Source organism: Gymnoscopelus microlampas (genome assembly GCF_963454915.1).
Source record: "Gymnoscopelus microlampas genome assembly, chromosome: 2".
Taxonomy (NCBI): Eukaryota; Metazoa; Chordata; class Actinopteri; order Myctophiformes; family Myctophidae; genus Gymnoscopelus; species Gymnoscopelus microlampas.
This window is the reverse complement of record NC_139939.1, coordinates 47458006-47480019: the sequence shown is the minus strand read 5'-3', so window position 1 is coordinate 47480019 and position 22014 is coordinate 47458006. Positions and strand designations below refer to the sequence as shown.

Below are 22014 nucleotides of genomic sequence, written 5' to 3'. Positions count from 1 at the left end.
CCCATTGACTACAGTCTAATTCATACCTCGTCACATATGACCGTGTCCCTCGCCAATAATAACTGATTGATGCGTTTTTTTGTTTTCTGTTGAAAAGCGGTTATTTTCGGCGATTGGTACGGCTGTGAGGATGGTGTATAAATTAGACATAAGGCTAACTAAAGCCGTGCGTGAGAATAAGGTAGTCAATTGGATTAAAGCAGCAGAGTTTCACATTCTGATCCTGGAACGGTCTGCGAGCTATAAGCTCACCAGCCTTCATCCAAATCAGCGACCCTATAGTTGTTAGACTATATGATAGTCACCGATTGGAGGGAAACGGTGAGGTGGCTCCGGCTTTTCCAATATCAGAGGTGAGACGCTGACGGAGGATCATGAAGACCACAATCCACTTTAAAAAAAAACGGCTGTTCAACAACAGCAACAATGCAACAATGCCGAGGTAACCTGGTCTGTATGCACCAGACCAAAAGTGTAGTGCAAAAGAAAGCAAAGCAAAACGAAAACAAAAAAAAAGAGACAGAAGAAAAGAAGAGTCTACCCTAAAGAGTCAGTAGTATCTATGAAACTCACAAACATGCATCCCTGAATGACTTCTGTCTCACTTATTCTCGTTCAAAAGGACGGGTTAATGTTGCTTTCGTCCACATAGAGAACAGCTGAATAATCTAAGGAGGAAAGTAAAGGTTTGCAGTTAAAGCATAATGGCTACCTGGCGATCAGAGAATGGGCTTTTGATTCAGAACCCTTGGTGAATTATCAATGGCAGGATTATCTCTATAGTGGGCTCTAAACATAATAGACAGTTCACTTACCAATTTCAACTCCAGTACTGAGAGAGAAGTGGGGGTTAAAGGACATGAATTTGCCGGTTTGTTCCAAAGGGTGATTTTTCAACCTCCCCTTAATTGTGTGCCCCCCCCGCCCCCAAATTGGAATGCTCCACAGCCCAAACTACATTTAGAAGCAGTTATGGTCAGTGTATCAAGGTCAGAAATGGAGGGATTAGGTTTCGGGGCTGGGGATTATCAGCATGCTTAAGAAATTTTAAATCAATTGTCATGTAACTCATGTCTTTAGCTGCATTTGTTTAACCCCTTGATATAAGAGTCGAACAAATGCTTGCGCAGTGTCGGTCACATGACAACCGCAAAAAAACAAAACAAAAAAACAACCAGCCGATTAGTTTAGTTTCTCTCCAGTTTGTTTTTAAAGAATCCTCCTCATGTTTTCCCTGCGTTTGTGCTCACCCAGATACTGCAAAGTAAATTGGCACAAATAAAGCCCCATCCATTTCAAATCATCTTAAGTCATCTGTCTGAGGTTTTATAAAGTTATTTCTGTCATTTCATCGATAGGTTTTTCTTAAATTGTCATCAAAACTCGTCATGTTTCTTCGTCGTTAGTCGTCCTTGAGCTCAGCAGCAGCCAGCGGTGGCCCGTCGTCACGCGGGGTGGCGGTGGGGGTGTTCTCCGATTCGGCGGCGGAATCTTGGCCCACCTCCATACTCATCATCAGCTTGAGCTTCTTCTTTGGGGGATTCTTCAGGGTGCCCAGGCGCTCCTTCACCTTGTACTCCAGGGTGCTGTGTGGGATCCCGTAGATGTTCTGGGCCTTCGACACGCTCATCTTCCCGCCCATGACCACCGCTATGGCCTCCTCCAGGATCTCACTGTTGTACTGGCGGTACCGGCCCCTCTTCTTCCTTGGCTGCTTGTTGGCGAGGTCCCCTTCGGCGTCGGAGGTGGAATATGCTGGTCCGGAGGTCGGATGGTCCATGTCGGAGCTCCAGTAGTCGGCCGCCCCGTCTAGCAGCCCCCCAAGGCTTCCCCCCAAACCTCCTCTGCGGTTCTGCTTGGGCAGAATGGCCCTCAGCTTGCGGCTCAGGGCGTTCTCCACGTGGCTACTGCCTCCGACCCCGATGGCCCCGTAGCCGTACAGCTCCGAGGCGTGGGAGTCCCAAGAGAGATCCATGCCCCGGACCTGAGGGATCTTCAGATCCACGGGAGGGGAGTGGCCCGGCTCTCTCTTGACCTGGTGGTTCTTGGAGATCTGGTTGTGGTGGTGGTGATGGTGGTGGTGGAGGAGGGAACTCTTGGAGGAGAAGGCTCCGTGGTGGTTGTGGTGGTTGTCCAGGAACAGAGGCAGCTCTTTGAGGTCGCTGAGCGCCCCGCTCAGGGCGCCGCTCAGGGCCCCGCTCAGGGCCCCGCTGGCCTGCTTCAGTTTCAGCAGGCTGTCCAGGTGGGCCTTGCTCCCCCAGGGGGAGGAGGACCCCTCGCGGCCCAGCAAGGCGTGCGCCTGGCCGTGGTTGAGCAAGCCGGCCGACTCCAGGGTGGCCAATGAGAGAGCGGCGGGCTGGCTCAGGAGGTGGTGCTTCTGGCTGAGGAGCTCTTCCTTGATGAGCAGCGAGCGGGCCAACGGGGGCTTGGCAGAGGTGGAGCTGACGTAGTTGTCCCTCAGTCCCTCGTGCAAGCTTCTCGGCAGCAGGCCGTCCTCGTCCACCTCTCGGAAGGCGCGGTCTACCCTCAGGGGACGCCTGATTGGATAAGAGACAAAATGAGACCCGAGTTAGGCGTGGTTAAGTGTCACATGCTAACGTTTGCAGCTAACGTTTGCAGAATCAAAGCTTTTTGTGAGTCAATTACACAGGTGAATTTCCCCCCATAAGTACATACAAACTTCCATTATTCCTATATTAATTCACGCTGGGCAAGAACTAGCCGGTTGAGTGTCTAAACAGAAGTACCTTAATATGGCGGAAGTACCGCCCAAGGAAATTATGTTGACGCTTTACAAATCTGTTTACATTCTCCATGAATGAAACAAGTGTTGTGATTGGTCGAAAAATATCGTTTCCGGGGGAAATACGTACAACGGGAGTCCCGCCCCTATAGACACTCTCTGCTTTAGGTCGTGACCAGGCTTTTCTCTTCGCAGACGAGTAAGGCTGGGAACGAGGCTAATATTAATTAGGTGAATTAATTATTGATATTCTATATTTTTGTTTGACCATTCACAATGCAAACAGAAAGAGATACATTATGGTATGTGTTGTTGTTGTTGGATTGTCACAGCACAGATGCATCAGAAAAGTCCTTGTCTGAACCTCATTCTTGGAAATAAAGTGACAGATTTTGAAAGCTCTACAAAGTCACAACAAATGTCTTGACATGATTCTGTATGTTACAAAACAGCCTTCTGAATAATAATGATGACAATTGAACTATTCAAATACACATGACAATTATCAGTTACATGGTTGCACCCCTAAATATGTTAGTAGGATATTAAAACAGGTACAGTAGGTGAGTGTAGCATGTACACCAAAGGAAAATTGTATGGTGTGGAGAATACAGAATTCCAATTACCAGGATTCTTCATTCAGTTAATTGGTTTCTGTGCAATTACGGCGTTAACAAGGGATTCAGCCTGCTAAAGAAGTTGCAAACAATTTTATTTCCCTCACCACTTTATTTAAAGATAATTAATTCTTTACAATGACAAGGTAATTACATTACAGTTTATGTAGCGAAGCGAAATTATGCCTTATGTTGTTCCCTTGAATCTTATTATTTAAATCTCACAATTACTCCTTGTATCAAATTCATTACAGGCATAAAATATGTAATTCAAACTGCTTTAATATGGCATAAAATGATGATTTTAACAAGCACAGCCTTTTCTGTAAGTCAAACAATTCAGCTGGCTCCCGCCTCTTCACCTTCACCCACAAGTGTCATGTCTGCTCCTTTTTTATTATATTCAGCGTTAACGGTGGACCTCTTGTTTCAACTTCATACTGAGTTGAAATAACATATTATAATACAATTATTTCAAATGATACTCAATGCCACAAACAACAACAGAGGAATAGCATTGTGATGTGTTACTGGTGGCCTGTACAAGCAATCAAGTGGAATTAACCATGAACACCAGTGTCTTTTTTCTTTTTAAAGGAAGGAGGGATATAAAACCTGTAGCACTTGCCGTAGCACTTGCCCTAACCTTGACGACCACGCAGTCTTATGCAAAGGTCAAAAATGCAATTTAGATAGCATGTTATTTAGACAGATGCCAGGTTCATTTGTTGACCTGGCATCCTATAGTTTGTATAGTTTCAATGTAGATAATATTTATTTTTGATATTATGTTTAGACTGATGATAGGTTCTTGGTTTACCTATGACCTATGATCCTAGATTGCTGGTGCACTGCACTGTCTCAATGCATTTGATTACTGAGGCACTACACTGTCTCTATGCATTTGATGTATAACCTTGTGCTTACCTTGCTCTGGATTAAGAGCGTCTGCTAAATTCCTAAATTGTAATTGTAAATTGTATGTGCATACGGTATGAGACACAATTATCATTGGTATGTAAATGATCAGCCTCCATATACCCACTGGTCAACCCTTTCCTTTAGGTACAGAACCCATTGGGAAGTGTTACTGCATAAGTCAGATTTTCACTTATCCTTCTCATAATAGAACGGTAGGATTCAAGTTAAAATGGGTGTCTGGCGGCTCAGCCAGATACTGCACAGACCACTCGCTCCTTGTGAGTCACGAGGACCTACGTTTGAATCCGACTCCCGTTATGTCTCCAATGTCTCTCCTCTCTGTGTGCTGACCTCGGTCTTCTGTCTATCTAATCCTCCTATCTAAATAAAAGTAACTTTGAAAAAAAGAAATGTGCTCAAAGTTGCCCTTTACCAAATTCTGTTTCCTAACATGATAATTCATACTGCCTACCATGATGGGCTAACCACCTCAACCCTGGTGTGCCTATTTTGGGCATATTTTCTAAAATGTTTAAATTGTATTTAAATAATTTAAAAAAAATAGAAAATATACAATCTCACAACGCGTCGCAGTCGAGCTTGTAGATCGGCTATTTTCCCTATTTGTTATGCAACAAGTATGTGATATGTTCCAGTTGACAAGGTGCAGATATCATTATATCTATATTTATATATAAAGACCTGAAGCAGCAATTAGAATAGATTAACTATATTCAGAACAATCGATTGAATTTAACTGCTCTCACATATCTAATTTGTTTTTATCAGCATTAATAGAAAATCATTACAACGCTTCAAATTTTAAGACACTGTGATAATCTGAAATAACCTCTATACTCGCTCACAGTAATGCAACTAAATGCTGGGGCTTTGTTTGCATTTCTGTAGCCTCAGTTCTTCAGCTAAGTAACTATAGCAACGGCAGCAAGTGTCTTAAAAAAAAAAGAAGAAAAAAAAGAAGCAGAACAAGAAAAAGCGATGGCTGACGGGAAATTAACTTAACAGGAATTAAAAAAAAGACGGCATCCATCACAGAGGGGTATTCTGAGGATGAACAACTTAAATGAGCCATGTGGGGAGTCCTCTACAGGGGGTTTAAGATAGATTATCACAGTGGGACGTCTTAAGGCTCGCTGAAAACAATACAGGGTTAACTAGAGGCTTTGGAGTCTATCCTCTCTGAGAGGAGCTGTTCACAGCATTACAGTCGGGTGTCATTGGGGACACTTCACTAACACATCACCAGCGGATCTGATAATTCAACCTGATACGAAAACAACAGGACCATAAAGGAATATTCTGTACATGGTGGTCGCGACTCGCGGCTCCTCTCCCCAAAGAGATGGGAATCAGAAGAGAGCAGCGGCATTTCAAGCATACAGTAACCATCATTAAAAGGAGGAGTGTTGAGCGTCTGGCCGGCTGCGCAGGTCCTTGTTTCCTAATCCAGTGGTTCTCAAATGTTTTCATGTCAAGGACCCCCCAAATCGATGCAATTTGACCAGGGACCCCAATTTGAAAATACTTTGTACCATAGGACTCCCATAACAGAAGATTTGTCAATACTATAAAAAAATCACACCCTGTGTGAAGTAAGCGGCGCCTTTGATGAGTCCCGTACGACATCAATCTTGTCTTATGGCACAAGATTGATGTCTTAGACTGCCCTATGCCTCAAACATACATACTGTTTGTCATCAATATGTGTCACGTGAAGCTTGACCAATCACTTTGTTGCCGTACGCACACGGATAAAGTCAGATATAGAGCAAAGTTTGTCATCAATATGTGTCACGTGAAGCTTGACCAATCACTTTGCTGACGGACCTGACCAATCACAACGTTGACGGTGAACACGGACAAAGTCAGGTATAGAGCAGGATCCGCTGAGCGGCTAGCGCCGCTAAAAATATATATATAGCCTACATATATCTTAAAATATAGGCTTTTGAAGAGGTGTTCATACAGAAGTAAATCATACAGATTAACTTAATAAGACAACTGAAGGAGTGCTCAGTCCTTGGAATCACAATCAACTAATAAAAGCAGATTAAAATATGTTGTAGATTGGCTATTTCTTTTATATATTTTTTTATATTTGAGCTTGTACTGTAGATAAGCTATTTTTCAATAGCTGAAAAAAAAAGTGCTTAAGTGTTTAAACTGTTCCCACTTTGAGAACCAGTGTCCTAATGAGGCCAGCTTGAGGCGGGATGGAATGCAGGGGGTGCCTCCACGCCTCTTAAAACTAAAACAAATTAATATTACATGTCCTGATCTTAAAAAAAACACTGGTATTGAGCTGAAGAGTGGCCAAAGGCGTTAGGGCCTTGGGGAACTTCTTGATTCCTACTTCACACTTGAAGCCTGAAGTCTTGTGCAGGCGTAGTTCATCGCACCAAGCTTTTAGTACCAAGCCTTCCCTTGCATAACAGGCTACCACTGTGCCTTTAACCTCCTGTGTGGGAGTCAAAATTCTTTATGTTTGGTACCTGAACATTTAGGCTCCCAGCCTCTCTCCTACATATACAGTATACTGTATTTATTTATTTCAGGATGGCTTAGGCTATATATGTCGATTGGTCTGTCCGTCCGTACTTCCGTGTGTCCGTCGAACACCCTACTGATTTTGATGACCCCCCATGGTCTTTCCTCAAGCACCATTCTTTGGCCAAACTTCCCAGTTACGTGTAAGGACCAGCACAGCCTGTTCTTAGTTTTGTTTAAACACAAAACAGTCTACACAAGTGATGCTGCAAACTAGGTTTGCTTTGACAAAAAAGCATGTTACGTAAAGGAATCAAAGAAAACCACTGCAACTTAGTACAAGCATTGTTTTAACATGCACACAACTTTCATTATACTGTAGTTGCCACCAGTGTTGATTTCGTCGACTAAAACTATGATGAAAAATGTCTGTCAACTACCTTTTTTCACTTACGAAAACTAAATAAAAACAAAATAAAAACTATGATGCCGAAAACTATGACTAAATATACTGACAATTTCGTCAACAAATAGAAACTACACCAAAATGTTTGGGGGGGACTAGTGGAGATGTGAGCTTATAGATCAACTATTTTCGGCATGCAGCTGTGAGTGAAAATCATTTTGATGCCATCAAGGCCCGCCCCAAAAAATTACTAAATCAACTGTAGATTTAGTCGACTAAAACTAGACTAAAAGTAAAGAAATTCGGGTGACTAAAACTAAACAGAATTTTATTCAAAAGACTATGACTAAAACTAAATCAAAATTTGCTGTCAAAATCAACACTGGTTGCCACATTTTATCATCACACATACAGTATGAAACCTCTCCAAATCCATCTTTGACCTAGGGATTAAAAGTATTCCTGGTTAGCAGTGTTCATCAGCATAATATGTATTCCTCGTTAACACACATGTAGCACGCATGACTTCAAGGCAAGTGTATATGGTTATCGATAAATAACTGTGGCTGCATTGTTGCGTTTCGTCGATAAAAAAAGGCATAGGAAAAGAAGACAAAAGCAGAAGCAGACAAAGGCTCATGTCACGTCTTTGACAAGCTCTGCCGTTGACCTCTCACACTGAATTATAAATACCTGTGTGCATAAATACATCCATATGTACCAACGCAAAAAAGCCTCAGCCATGAAATCAATGGGCATTGATGGGGCCGAACCGCACCAATCAGTACAGGATGAAAGGCGGGAGGCGTTGGCTGCGGTCGCCCCGAGGGCGGAGTTTACTCTTTTCACTCCCGTCGATTTTCTTTAAATTAAAAAAGATGCTCTTTGTTGGATTTCCTCATCAATATGTCACGGCCGAAAATTAGCCGCGATGATACACACATTAATGCTAACATGATCTGCCTTATGCTTTTATGTGGGTCCAACGTGGGATTTGTGCATGCGGAATCCATTTGCGGCAGCGGTAATTACAGCTCCTTTGCATGCCAAAGAGCAAACACACAGGGAGGGGGAATATAATGAAGTATCATGCGCGGGGGCTATACCGAACGTGCTGTATGGACGTATAGTGTTGAAGGTTCTCATTACAATTATTTTGACAGTGCTATAATTAGAGCTGTTATTAAACAGTGGTGGAAAGTCAAAGTATCAATACCACAATGCAGAAATACACTGTTACAGTGTGAAAGTCTGGTAATCAACATTTACTTGAGTAAAAGTAGAAAATAATTGGCATCAAAATGTACTTAAAGTACCAAAAGTAAAGGTACTCATTATGCAGAATGCTTCACAAGTTATCATATGTGTAAAATGTCTAAAAAAAACGTTTGAAAATAGCAGATCTACAACACGCAACAGATCTACGCACACACAACATGTCGCATTGTGATGTGTTGTGTGTAGTATGATCAAGCAGGGCATTAATTTACAGAAAAAAACACAAAACGTTAGAAGAGATAAGAGGTTTCTGTCCGACAGCAACAATATAGTTATAGTTATCGTTATTAGAGTTCTCAATGGGTCTGAAAATGAAGGCCCGCCCTAACTGGGCCCTAACTGGGCCGGCCCGAAGAGGGCTTGGCCCGAACAAGTACCATAATTTTAGGCCCGAAAACCCCGAAAACCCGAAAAGCTGTCATTATGTGCTTAAGGTCCTCAAAGTCAGGCATCCAACACGCTTTGAACTGAGCAGATTGGACTGAAGGTCGGACGGCAACGAACTAGATACATTACATTTACATTACAGTCATTTAGCTTTTATCCAAAGCGACTTACATTAAGTGGAATAAGTGCATTCAACATGGGTAAGCAAGAAAACTACTAATCACCAGAAGTCTTAAGTGCATTCTCTTCTAAAACAAGAAACTAAGAGTATACCTTGCGCTAAGGTAAAAGTGCAATATATCAGCTACCTACTGTCTTAAACAGATGAGACATATAGGAAAATCAAATGAGCAAGAGCTACAAACAAATAAGTGTATCAAATCAACAAGATCTAATAAAACAAGAGCTCGTACAAATGACAATAGGTAGGCAAGGCTAAGAGGAAGGGTCAGGGTCAAGATACCTGAGTAAAGTTCACTTTGAGCTGCATCCAACACTGCCATTTCCGTCGGCATTACCGTTCAGCCAAGAGGGGCAGTTGATTTTATTTTTGAGGGGTAGTCGTTTATCTTTTATTTTTCTAAGGAACCCGAGGTTCGGCTCGGCCCGATTAATTAGCATACATTTTTGTCCCGGCTCGGTCCGAAAACGTCGGTTCCGGTTCGGGCAAAAATGTGAGAACTCTAGTGCTGAGTACTAGTGCTGTTGTCTGTCTGTCTCACCCCTTGACTCCAGGCGTGGAGCAGAAGCCGGGAGAGGTTTTGAGGAGGCCGCCGCCCACGCTGTGGTTCTTCTTGGTGGACAGGTCCAGGACGCCATCTTCTGAGGAGCACAACACGCACACACACACACCCGCGCACACACACACACGCACACACACACACAAACGTATATATACAATGCACACAAACACAGCCGCAGAGGAACACAGCGGGTCAGAGGAAAACAATGTGTTGGGGTCATGTGATCAATACTGTAGCTCTCACTGGGCGTTTAGTCTGCTGAATAAGTTCAAAGCAGCAGGAAAGAAAAAAAAGTCTTTCATCATCACTGTTCAGTCTGGTGTGTCCTTATTTAACGCCCTGTATCCCTCTATTTTACACAGAGATGTGTATAAACCTTTTCTAAAAATGTCAAATATCTTTTTATTTAAACTTGTACTATAAAACTGTACACCACAACTAACATCCACAAGGGTTATGTTAACTGTGTGTGTTTGCCTAGTTATTATTTTTTTCCTTTCTGTTCGATACTTATTTTTTTATTTTATTTTGTTTAATTTTTGTTTTGTTTTTCCTTTATATTAGTCCTTTTCATAATTGAATGTTTGTTATGTTAACAGTATGGGCATAGTCCTCTGGGGTGAGAAAAGAGAAAAGCGGGAAATATATCTAAGTCTTTCCCTTGATGCTGTAAACAAACCCTTTTAAAAAATATATATATATTAAAAAAATATATATATATTTATCTACAAGCTCATAATCCATCGCAATAATGCGTTACTAAAATAGCCACTCTCTGTGTTGAACACACAATATCAATTCAACCACTTAAAAACCCAGCATCCGTATTCTGGGGGGAGAACTTTTGCATTAAAATAGCAGATCTACAAGCTTACAAAGCTTCCTAAAGCGGAGATATTTAATGTTGAGGGGAAAACAGAAAATACACTAGTATAGAGCCCTGAGGGACTCCGCTCAACAACGTACATAATGGGGTTTATGTGGTTAAAATTCTAATGTGTGTGGAAAATCAATGTCACTAATCCCACTGCATTGTTTATTAATCGCAACGATCATTATTTTCTAACTAATCCATCCTACCATGGTGTTTTACATGAATGTCTTGTGGGAGCACACGCACACACACACGCACGTGCACGCGCACACACACACACACACACACACACACACACACGTGTGCGCGCGCGCAACAAAATCACACACACACACGTCACACACACACGCAAACAAAATCACACACACACACACAGACTCACTCACTCACTCACTCACTCACTCACTCACTCACTCACTCACTCACTCACTCACTCACTCACTCACTCACTCACTCACTCACTCACTCACTCACTCACTCACTCACTCACTCACTCACTCACTCACTCACCCCATTCTGTGTTAGTGTAATCCTCAAAGTGCAGCTGACCCCGTGACCTTCTCCCATATGGACAGTAGGACCTGAGACTGTCTCTATAATCTTCAGCGCTTTCATGTGTTTGATCAGAAGTAAAACCCCAACATGAGGTGATTTTAACCGATTAAGACCTGAGGTCGATTCTAAAAACTCCTTCTAAATCCTTTAAAAGTTTTCTGGAAAACGTATATAAAAAAAAAAAAGTTATCCAAAATTGAGACTTTTCAGGATTCAAATGAAAAAATATCAAATGTAGCAGATCTACAAGCTCGAAACGTGGCGCGAGAGCTTGTAGATCTGCGACTTTTGATGCTGTTGTGTGACGCTGTAGTGCGACAACAGCGATATAGTCGCACTACAGCTAAAATGACACAGAGGCATTCCCATCTTGGAAAAGGTATAACAAGGAATAGGTGTAACAGGTCTAAATGGGTTAAAATGTTCATTTCAATATTCAGATGTCCAGGGTGGCAGAGCATAGGGCTTACGGAGAAAAATAAACAACACAATCACATGCGTATGAAAAGTATAATTGAAAAATGCTATAACGCCACTTTGGGGGAAAAGGAAAACATGTTACTGTACCTGGTTGTCACCTGATGCCGAACACAAATAATTAAGGCTTTACTATTTAAAAGAGCTTTAAATTCAGTCGTGTCATTTTGGAATGTACTTAACTTTATCTTCTCTATTATCCGAGTTAAAGGATAATCTCAACCTATACTTTAATTTCTAGTGGCAAAGTTACAGGGTGTGTGTGGGTGTGTTTGTGTTTGTGTGTGTTTAGGCAGGGTGCAGGTTTTTGCAAGAATTCAACATTTGTTTGGGAGGAAAGGCTTACTGTAAGCAGATTCCAAAAAGCTTGTTTAAAAGTAGGTGAACGGTCAAATGGAGGACAGGACCTAAAACTCCGCACTGTCCCTTTAACCTGGCATTCCGCTTAGGGACTGGACCTAAAACTCTGCACTGTCCCTTTAACCTGGCATTCCGCTTAGGGACTGGACCTAAAACCGTGCACTGTCCCTTTAACCTGGCAGTCAGTTTAGTGATAGGACCTAAAACCGTGCACCGTCCCTTTAATCTGGATTGGACTGCCAGTTTATTTATTTTTGGTTACACTCGGGGAGCGGCCAAAACTATTTGGTGCGTGCAAGCATGCGTGCGTGCGATCGTACATGCGTGCGTGCACGTGGGGGGGAACAAAGGTGTATTTGTTTACATTGTGACTTGAACTTTCTAACTAAAAACGCGCATCTGTATAATGTCAATCTTTATAACTAGTAAACAACGGTTGCCATTTGCCCTGTATTTATATGGATCTTGCGATGTATTTGAATGGTTTGGCTTTGTCCCACCGCTATGAACATAAAAACATGCACATGACGGACAATGGCAGCTGTCAACAGTATCAACAAAACAGGCAGACAGGATTTCTGCAGGACATTAACAATATACTGTAAGTGCGTGCGTGCGTGCGTGCGTGCGTGCGTGCGTGCGCGCGCGTGTGTGTGTGTGCGTGTGCGTGTGTGCGTGTGTGTGTGTGTTTGTGTGTGTGTCCTTACCCTGCTCGCTGGGTTCCAGGTCCAGGTCGTTGTTCTTCTTAACGGTGAGGTCCAGCGGGCCGTCCTGGTCGGCCATGAGAAGCTTGCTGAGGACGGGGTTCTGTGCAGAGGCAGCAGCGCCCACGACAGCGCCACCGGCGCTCCCACTGCCGCCGCCGCCTCCTCCTCCGTTACTGGTGCCGTCGCCGCTCAGGGCAGAGGCAGGAGAGGAGGAGGAGGAGGAGGAGGAGGAGGTGGTGGGCACTGAGGTGGCGGCAGGGGCAGCGCTGGGGCTGAGGCCCGGGCCCGGGGTCGGGGAAGGGGAGGAGGAGGGGGAGTACGGTGGGGAGGAGCTGGGGGGTCCCGGCAGCAGGGCCAGCGGCCCCCCGGATGGTGGGGAGACCCCGGGAGCGTCGTCGGGGTCCAGGGCCGGGGCCGCAGAGGCCGCTCTCGGCAGGCTTTGGTCCTTGATGGTGCCGTTGGGCAGGGGTGGGTCGTCCTGAGTAGTTTTTGAGGTATATTCGGCAGCGAACTGGCGGATCATTCGCTGCATGATCTCACGAGCCACTAGAGGGATATGGGGGTCTGAGAAACGTGGGAGGTCTGGGGAGAGAAGGGAGACAAAAAGACAAAAACAAACATTTGATTTTTGTGTTCCTCTGGGAGTCCGCTCAGTTATTACCATGTTCTCTTGTTCAGTATACAGTATATTAGTATATTCAGTACGGTATATTCAGCTGCTGTGGGAAACATTGAGCCCACTGGCTAGAAGGAACGAAAAATAAAGACAACATGAATTCATCATCGTTCGTTCAGCCCTGCCTTTTGGGCTCATCTAAATTTAATAGAGGACAATTACAATTGGGTTACATCGCTGCTTTCACATGACCCTTGGGCCATCGGAAAACCCCATGTTCCTATAGATGCTATATGAGCATCAGTCCAACTCAGGCGGTCTTTAATCAATTCACTAGCAGAATATACGGTTTGCATCCGTTTGACAGATAATGTACTGTACTGTGTGTGTGTGTGTGGCTTTGTGCCCAACGGCAGCCACATGTTCACTGACAGTATACAGTGATGCATGTACATGCATCACGTGTCACAAACATACTGTAAACCAGGGGTCTTCAACATTTTTAAGTCCAATGACCCCCTAGCTGAGAGACGGATGAAGCAGGGACCCCCATATTGTATAAAACTGGGCAAAAGTTTAATATGCAACACAGATTTCATAGATAGTTGGATTCATGCTAATAAACCCTCAATATTTAGTCAACTTGACCATTGGCTCTGTACTTGGTCATCTCTTTTTCCCTCTACACGAACTAGCCGAAAATAGCCGATCTACAAGCTCACAACGGCTCGCAGCAGTGTGAGCTTGTAGATCGGCTATTTTCGGCAAATGTTCCCCATCACAAAAATATATTTGGCGGACCCCCTGTAGTAACTCTGAGGACCCCCTAGGGGTCCCGGACCCCCTGTTGAAGACCCCAGCTGTAAACTACAGCTAGCATTACAACTACAGTAGAACTACCACACACTTCGAATAAGCCTGGTAGACCGAACATAAGAACATAAGAATTGGACTGGTAAATACTAACAGTTTTATTGTTGTTGTCTCCGCCAGAGGTGGAGAGTATGTTTTCGTCTCCGTCCTTCCGTGTGTCCGCCAAGCTAACATTGGTCAAGCTTCGCGTGACACGTGACAATATGTTGAAAGGGTGTGCTTTGATTGGCTAGCGAGACGCATGACGAAATAGAAACCTATAAATAGGTCAAAAAAAAACATTTATATTTTTTTAAGTGAGCTTCCATCAGCCAAGCCAACATTGGTCAAGTGACACGTGACAATATGTAATACAAATAGGTAAGACAGGATTAATCAGGAACAGTACTGGCGGAGACCTGTGCTCCGAGGAGCACATTTTCTAGTTGTTGTTATTATTATTTGTTTATGGGCGCGAAGTTACTTTATGTCCCCCTTATTTCCCCACTTGGACCAGCCTCTACGGCATAAAGCTGCTTTCAGTGCTTTATGATTGCTACCTTATACATCTAACACAGGGAAATAAGGAACCTGGCACACTTCAGCCGAGACGGCCAGGAATGCCATGGGATTTTCATTTCAAAACAATGTGCTTTTGTCTTAATCTTACCGGTTAATGGGTTAATTAACCGCTAACGAAGGTCGGTTAATTGGTCGTGAAATGAAATTCAGAGTTAAACATCCCTATGGTTAGATCGCATAACACGGAACACCACATATACTGTGTAATTACTCTCACCCCCTGCTGTGTGAGAGGAAATGTAGATCAAAACACCAGGACGTTGATCTTATTGTCGAGCAAAAAAGTTATACAACAACACAAAAACATAATAATGTGTGTGGTTACTAATCCGGTATTGTCCCAAATACTGCACATGTACAGTCTATAATATTTGGATGCTGAACGCATATAGAGTACATCCAAACCCAAATCCTCAGAACAATACATTCGCCCCCCTAAAAAAAAATTAATCCTCATCTGAAATAATCCCAAACCCACGCAGATACAGGACTTTAATCCTGCATACAGTGCTACTGCACATTTAAGGCAATGTACTGTTTCTGTACGGTGAGGACACTGTGTTCATATGAAAGGTCCTTGTGTAATACTGCCTGTGTGCACCGTGTAGGCCATTAGTGACAAAGGGCCAATGTGAAGGTACAGGGGAGCTTTTATACGTTTCATACAATTCCTTTAAATTAGATTTTCACACAAAAAAAATGTAATCTGATTTTCACACAAAAAAAAAAAACATTGAATAACTAAAAGAAAGTGTGAACTTGTAGGTCGGCTATTTTCACTGTTAACCCATTAAAACCGGGAAAGCATAGCTATTCAAAAATAGCAGATATACAAGCTCATAGCGCGTCACTTCTTGCCGTGCTATAACTTACTTCATTTTTGAAAAATCTTGAAAACTTGTGCAAATCTTGGAATATATAAAGTTTTAAAGCAAATATTTTTAACTCAAATCTTAGCTTCTGGGGGTCCCTGGAAAATTTTGAGATGGGGTCCACATTCAAATACATATAATTTTGGGGGTCCTTGACATGAAAAGGTTTGAGCACCACTGACATAGAAACATCAATTTTTCAGAAAACTGTAAGGATTTAGAAGACATTTGTAGAATCGGACTCAGGTGGTTATATATATAGTGGTTAATTCATAATGTATTTTTGTATGTTTTTTTGTAAGTCCCGTGGGAGACACCAACGGTATCTTTTGGGTCTCTCGAGCTGAAAACGTTTGGGACCTCCCCTGGCCCTATAGAACAAAGGCAGGCTTTGGGGCACATGCACGAGGCCTTTTTGGACAACAATTACATTTTGGGGGGAAAAGGAACTTGTGCTTTGTTGTACGCTGAGAGGACAAGCTTCCGGAGGTACTGTACTGTACCTACAGTAAGTAAACAGGGCCGTCAGCAGACAGACAGACGTGCAGACAGGCATCAGTGTGAGTCCATGTGAACAAAACATTATGTGAAGGTACAGTACAACACGGCAGGAAGGAAGTTCAACCCCCTCCCCCCCATAGACTGGAGATGTAATATTAGAGCACAGCAGAATGTGTGTGTGTGTGTGTGTGTGTGTGTGTGTGTGTGTGTGTGTGTGTGTGTGTGTGTGTGTGTGTGTGTGTGTGTGTGTGTGTGTGTGTATGTGTGTGTGTGTGTGTGTGTGTGTGTGTGTGTGTGTGTGTGTGTGTGTGTGTGTGTGTACTGTATATAGCCGCTGTAGTGGCAATTTCCCTTGGGCAGGGTGTTTGAGCGCAGGGCAGATTGATTAGGTCCTGCCATTGATTGGACGAACATCTGTTTTCTTCACTAATAAAAATCCAGTCTAAAAAAAGAAAAACCAAACCATAAAACAATAAAACAAAACAAGCATGGAGCCAAGCACGGAACTTCTCCTTTGTCACGACATTGACAGCCATATAGGATCCCGCCGGCCAACCGCCCACACACACACCCACCCTTCCACCTACCGCAGCGGTTTTCAACCTTTTTCATATCAAGGTCCGTTATTTATGCGGCATTTGAGACATTTTGAGACCCTCTCAGATCCAAAACTTTGAATATTTTGTTATCGTTGGATAAGATTTTGTCCACAATTCCATGTTTAACAATAATTTAACTCTTGAGAGCGTAAAATGAAACCAAATGGACCCGTAAGGGTTTGGTAAAATATCTATAAGGGTCCATTTGGTTACCAACTCTCTATCATTTAGCTGGGGACCACCTGGAACCTCCTCAAGGACCACTGGTGGTCCCCGGACCACTGGTTCAGAACCACTGACCTACCACGTCACCCCCAGTCAACATCATTCTGTTACAGAGTGGACAGGGACACTGTGTGGACAGGTTGACACATCAAGCGTGTTGCAGTATACTGTCTGGTATGAGAGGTGTCTGTGCTGTATAAAAACTCCACAGTATGTGCATATTTCTAAAACAAAATAGACAACCCGTTCTCACTCCCAAGGCTTCACATTTTACCACTCTGTCAGAAGCCCTGAAACATCAAGCTTTGGTAAGACTGGACGCCAATGGCGACGTTGCATGTTGACAAAACTATGCCTTAAACCTAACCTCACAAAAATATACCTAAACCTAACCCTAACCTCACAAAAAACTGTGCGGAGAGAGGAAAAAAAAAGTCGAGAGAGAAAAGAAAGGCCCACCCACGATGGGAGTCGATCACCGGAGGTTGCAGTTACTAGCTAAGCGCTGCTATCAGGTAAGCCACAAGGCAGCTGTCCAATTCCTCGATTCAAGTACTATTTTAAAGCTCCAATACGAGCGTTTTCGTTTTTTGTAGTCTTATACTGTAGTGATGCATTAGGGAGTGAAAATGACAGAGCAGCAATAAATGACACCTATGTGTGAGAATGTGTTGAAATAATCAAACAATAGACTGACAAAAATTCGGGGTAGCGTCCGGGCATAGGGATAAAGCTCCTGCCCATCACCGCGGGGACTAGGGGTTTGAACCGTCCAAGGTGCTTCTGGCTTGGCCGGGCTCTCCAACAAACACAGCTTGTAGCTTGTTGGAGAGCTTGTAGATCTGCTATTTTCAAAAATTCTTGAAATAAAATGTGGATTTTTTTTTGGGGGGGGGGGGGGGGGGGGGGGGGGGGGGGTTTTGAAACATTATAACAACACAAAGCCCTACGGGTCGGTGCATGCATGTTCAGTGGGGTGCGTAGACGAGAGGAATAGCATGTGTTACATTCTTCTAGTGAATCTCCTCACTATCAGCGTATAAGAAGCGGACAGGGAACTTTAGGTGTATTGGAGGAGACACGTGCTCTGCTATGCCTCCCAATCCAAGGGGGAAAGTGGCATAATGACTAAAATGCACTCCCCAATACTCTCAGAGAAGCTCCCATCCTCCAAACCTTCCTAACCGCTCTCAAAACCCACCTCTTCAATATGTCTTTCCCCAGCTAACTCCACACACACCCCTTTTCTCATCATTCCTCTGTTTCAATTGATTTTATTCCTTAGTCTTAGCCTTTTCTTTGTGTTTTTTCACCTAATAAAGTCGTGTATCTATTGTTGTTTTCTCACCCCCCATGTAAAGTGTCTTTGGGTACTTAGAAAAGATGTCTGCTTGGGATCAGATCCTTTGTGATGTGCATTTACTTATTTAGTTCTTTATCACCTTATTATTTTACCAGCACTTTCAATAATCAGGCAGATTAACTTAACTGATTAATTAATGAAAGGACTTGCTTGACCTTATTTTCTTCTTGTAAAATAGAGACTCAAACCTTCAAACTATTGTGTTGTTGTTAGACATGTTCTAAGTGACATTAAAGCAATTAAAGCAGAGATAGACTTAATCAGTTTGAAAAATATAGCCCACACGTAGCTGTTCTGGATAATAATAATATAATTTATGGATGTTAACAGTACTTGTGTCACACTTCTGTCAACAAAGGGTGCTACGTGTGAATAAATACAGGGTCATTAGTCTGCAGCAGTGTTAATTGCCAGTGCACTAGTATTTAAAATGTAAACTAGTGTGTCTTCTGTGTATTTTCTAAATCAGTGGATCTCAACCTTTTCAGGCCGCAACCCCACAAAATAATCATCTCTGAACTGGGGACCCCCCCCAGCCTGACAAGGACTTGGAATGTAGGAGTTGAGGCATTCAATTGTGTAAATTGAAATTTAAAACGATTATTCAGCACGCTCTTCTCGATTAGTCGATCAATTGAAAACATAATCGACAGAATAATAATCAGCAAGAAAAGTATGGATAGTTACAGCCCTGATCTACAGTGTGTGGTCCTGTATGTCCCCTTTCTGTGGAACACAGCATTGATAATGTACAGACAGTGTCTGGTATGTACCCTAACCAGGGTTGGGAAGTAACGGATTACATGTAACGCCGTTACGTAACGGAGTACAAAAAAAACGTAACGGTAACGTCCTAGAGTACATTTTAAAATGTGTAATCTGGATTACAGTAACGGGGGTGTTGTAACGGGCGTTACAGGAGGGTTACGTTCTCCCCTTCCCCTCATTAATTTTACAAACAAGTTATAAATTATTATAACACCAAACAACAACCACCTGCAAGAGCGCACACTAGTCCGCACACAGACCGCAATGGATTGGAGTTGAGCCCAGCGCGTCTCTCTGTCAAAAATCCTCATAGTGAGACTGGAGGCTGCTAATGTTGCATCAACAGCGGTGTTGCCAGACTTTGCGAGAGAAATAAGCAAATAGGTCTATGAAAACAAGCACAAAAGAAGCGACTATAAAAGGCCACATAACGCACTTCATAGCTATATATGTCGTCCATTAAACAATGTACATATTTATATATGTTGGCTATTTGAAAATAGACGATCTACAAGTTCTACCATTATTTACAAGCAACTTCAGAAAAATGAGCCCAAAGTGGCTTATAATAATCAGACTAGGCAACACTACAGACATCGTGGCTCTCTTTTTCGTCCTCTTTGCAGCGCTGTTCCTGCATAAAAGCCTTTACTCTTAACCTTAAACTGATCAGATGGTTTGGTTAAAGGGACTATAATCTATTAAAGTGTCTTTCTTTGGTTCTGATTGTTACTAGGTTCTGATAGTAACTTGGTATATTCTATTTATTTTATCTAGTCTATGTATAGCCTTCATCAGCCTGTCAGTGATGCGTTTTCAACAGAAATGCGCATATTGGCAGTCAGCTGTGTAACACTAACTGATTAACGATGGCTCGACAGCACTAATTAATGTCAGCTGTGTGTGTGTGTGTGTGTGTGTGTGTGTGTGTGTGTGTGTGTGTGTGTGTGTGTGTGTGTGTGTGTGTGTGTGTGTGTGTTAATGTCCAACTGAATGTTTTCTGTAGTGTAGATATCAAGTCTGGGGGGTCTCCAAATATTTGCGTGATAGGACCTTTTTCTTGTATTTACATTAACCACATGAACCCTAATATCCCTATATTCTGAGGGGAACAAGAAGAGGTAGAGGGGAAAAGAGCAGACCAAGTACAGAGCCTAGGCTCAACTTTACTAAGTACTGAGAGTTTGACATGTCTGATAAATACACTGATGACAGTGTTGTTAAACAAGTCTATGAAGCTATCTATGAAATCTATGAAAAGGTTTAATCTGCAACACAAATTTTATACAATATGTAGTGGGGGTCCCTGCTTCATCTCTCCCTTAGCTAAAAAAAAAACCTTGGGGACCCCTGGCCTGCTGTAGTAATCAGAGTAGACCCTCTCCCTCACGCTAAACTTAAATGACTTCTAAGTTCCTCTTCTCCCCAAAAGGACAACTTTATTTTCCATCCTGAATGACATGCCTAATATTATTATTGTATTTTGGTTATGTGCGATAACTGCAAGCCAATGTTCAGAGATTCAGTATTTGTCTTAATTTCTTTAATTAACATTTATTTTGTTGGCAATAATTCAACTGTCAGCCAGTGTTTTGAGACATATTGTCTTTTATTGCTACAAAATAAATGATAAAAATAAATTCTACATGCATAAATTATAATTTAAAAATATTTTTAAAAATGAAAAGATTGGATCGGGAAAGATCAGGATCGGCAAATACTCAAAATCAAAAGATCGGGATCGGATCGGGAGCAAAAAAACGTGATCGGGACATCCCTACTTAAAAGTAATCCAAAAGTAACTGAAAGTAACTATAGTTACTTTTTAAATGGAGTAATCGGGATTACGTTACTGACTACATTTTTTAGCAAGTAACTTGTAACTGTAGGGGATTCCTTTTTAAAAGTAACCCTCCCAACCCTGACCCTAACACAGCATTGATAATGTACAGACAGTGTGGTATACAGTATGTACCCTTTCTATGGAACACAGCATTAATAATGTACAGTGTGTGGTAGGTATGTACCCTTTCTGTGGAACACAGCATTGATAATATACAGTGTGTGGTAGGTATGTACCCTTTCTGTGAAACACAGCATTGATAATGTACAGTGTGTGGTATGTACCCTTTCTGTGGAACACAGCATTAATAATGTACAGTGTGTGGTAGGTATGTACCCTTTCTGTGGAACACAGCATTGATAATATACAGTGTGTGGTAGGTATGTACCCTTTCTGTGGAACACAGCATTGATAATGTACAGTGTGTGGTATGTACCCTTTCTGTGGAACACAGCATTGATAATGTACAGTGTGTGGTAGGTATGTACCCTTTCTGTGGAACACAGCATTGATAATGTACAGTGTGTGGTAGGTATGTACCCTTTCTGTGGAACACAGCATTGATAATGTACAGTGTGTGGTAGGTATGTACCCTTTCTGTGGAACACAGCATTGATAATGTACAGTGTGTGGTATGTACCCTTTCTGTGGAACACAGCATTGATAATGTACAGTGTGTGGTAGGTATGTACCCTTTCTGTGGAACACAGCATTGATAATGTACAGTGTGTGGTAGGTATGTACCCTTTCTGTGGAACACAGCATTGATAATGTACAGTGTGTTTTGGTAAGTACCCTTTCTGTGGAACACAGCATTGATAATGTACAGTGTGTGGTATGTACCCTTTCTGTGGAACACAGCATTGATAATGTACAGTGTGTGGTAGGTATGTACCCTTTCTGTGGAACACAGCATTGATAATGTACAGTGTGTGGTATGTACCCTTTCTGTGGAACACAGCATTGATAATGTACAGTGTGTTTTGGTAAGTACCCTTTCTGTGGAACACAGCATTGAGGAAGTCTTGGGCCTGTCTCTCCAGACGGTGGATTCTGGACTGCTCCTGTTTGTACTCTTCACTCTCAGACAGCACCTGGCCGTCTGCGCTGCCCTCCACACCTTGATCCTGCACACACACACACACACACACACACACACACACACACATTTTAACCATTTATTTATGTCCACACAAAGGAGAGCATACAAGGACACA

At 42.7% G+C, this 22014-nt stretch overlaps 1 protein-coding gene across 1 annotated transcript in view; it reads right to left on the bottom strand.

Moving 5' to 3' along the window:
* Positions 1–972: 972 nt before the first annotated feature.
* The window catches only part of lcor (ligand dependent nuclear receptor corepressor), a gene marked incomplete at its 5' end in the record, with an annotated part of 97261 nt that continues 76219 nt past the window's right edge, over positions 973–22014 (bottom strand). Inside the window, 4 exons of the mRNA XM_084075677.1 lie at positions 973–2537; positions 9583–9682; positions 12577–13158; positions 21792–21924. Of these exons, the coding sequence (XP_083931803.1) occupies positions 1403–2537; positions 9583–9682; positions 12577–13158; positions 21792–21924 (1950 nt within the window). The 3' untranslated portion in view covers positions 973–1402. The remainder of the gene's footprint in view (positions 2538–9582; positions 9683–12576; positions 13159–21791; positions 21925–22014) is intronic.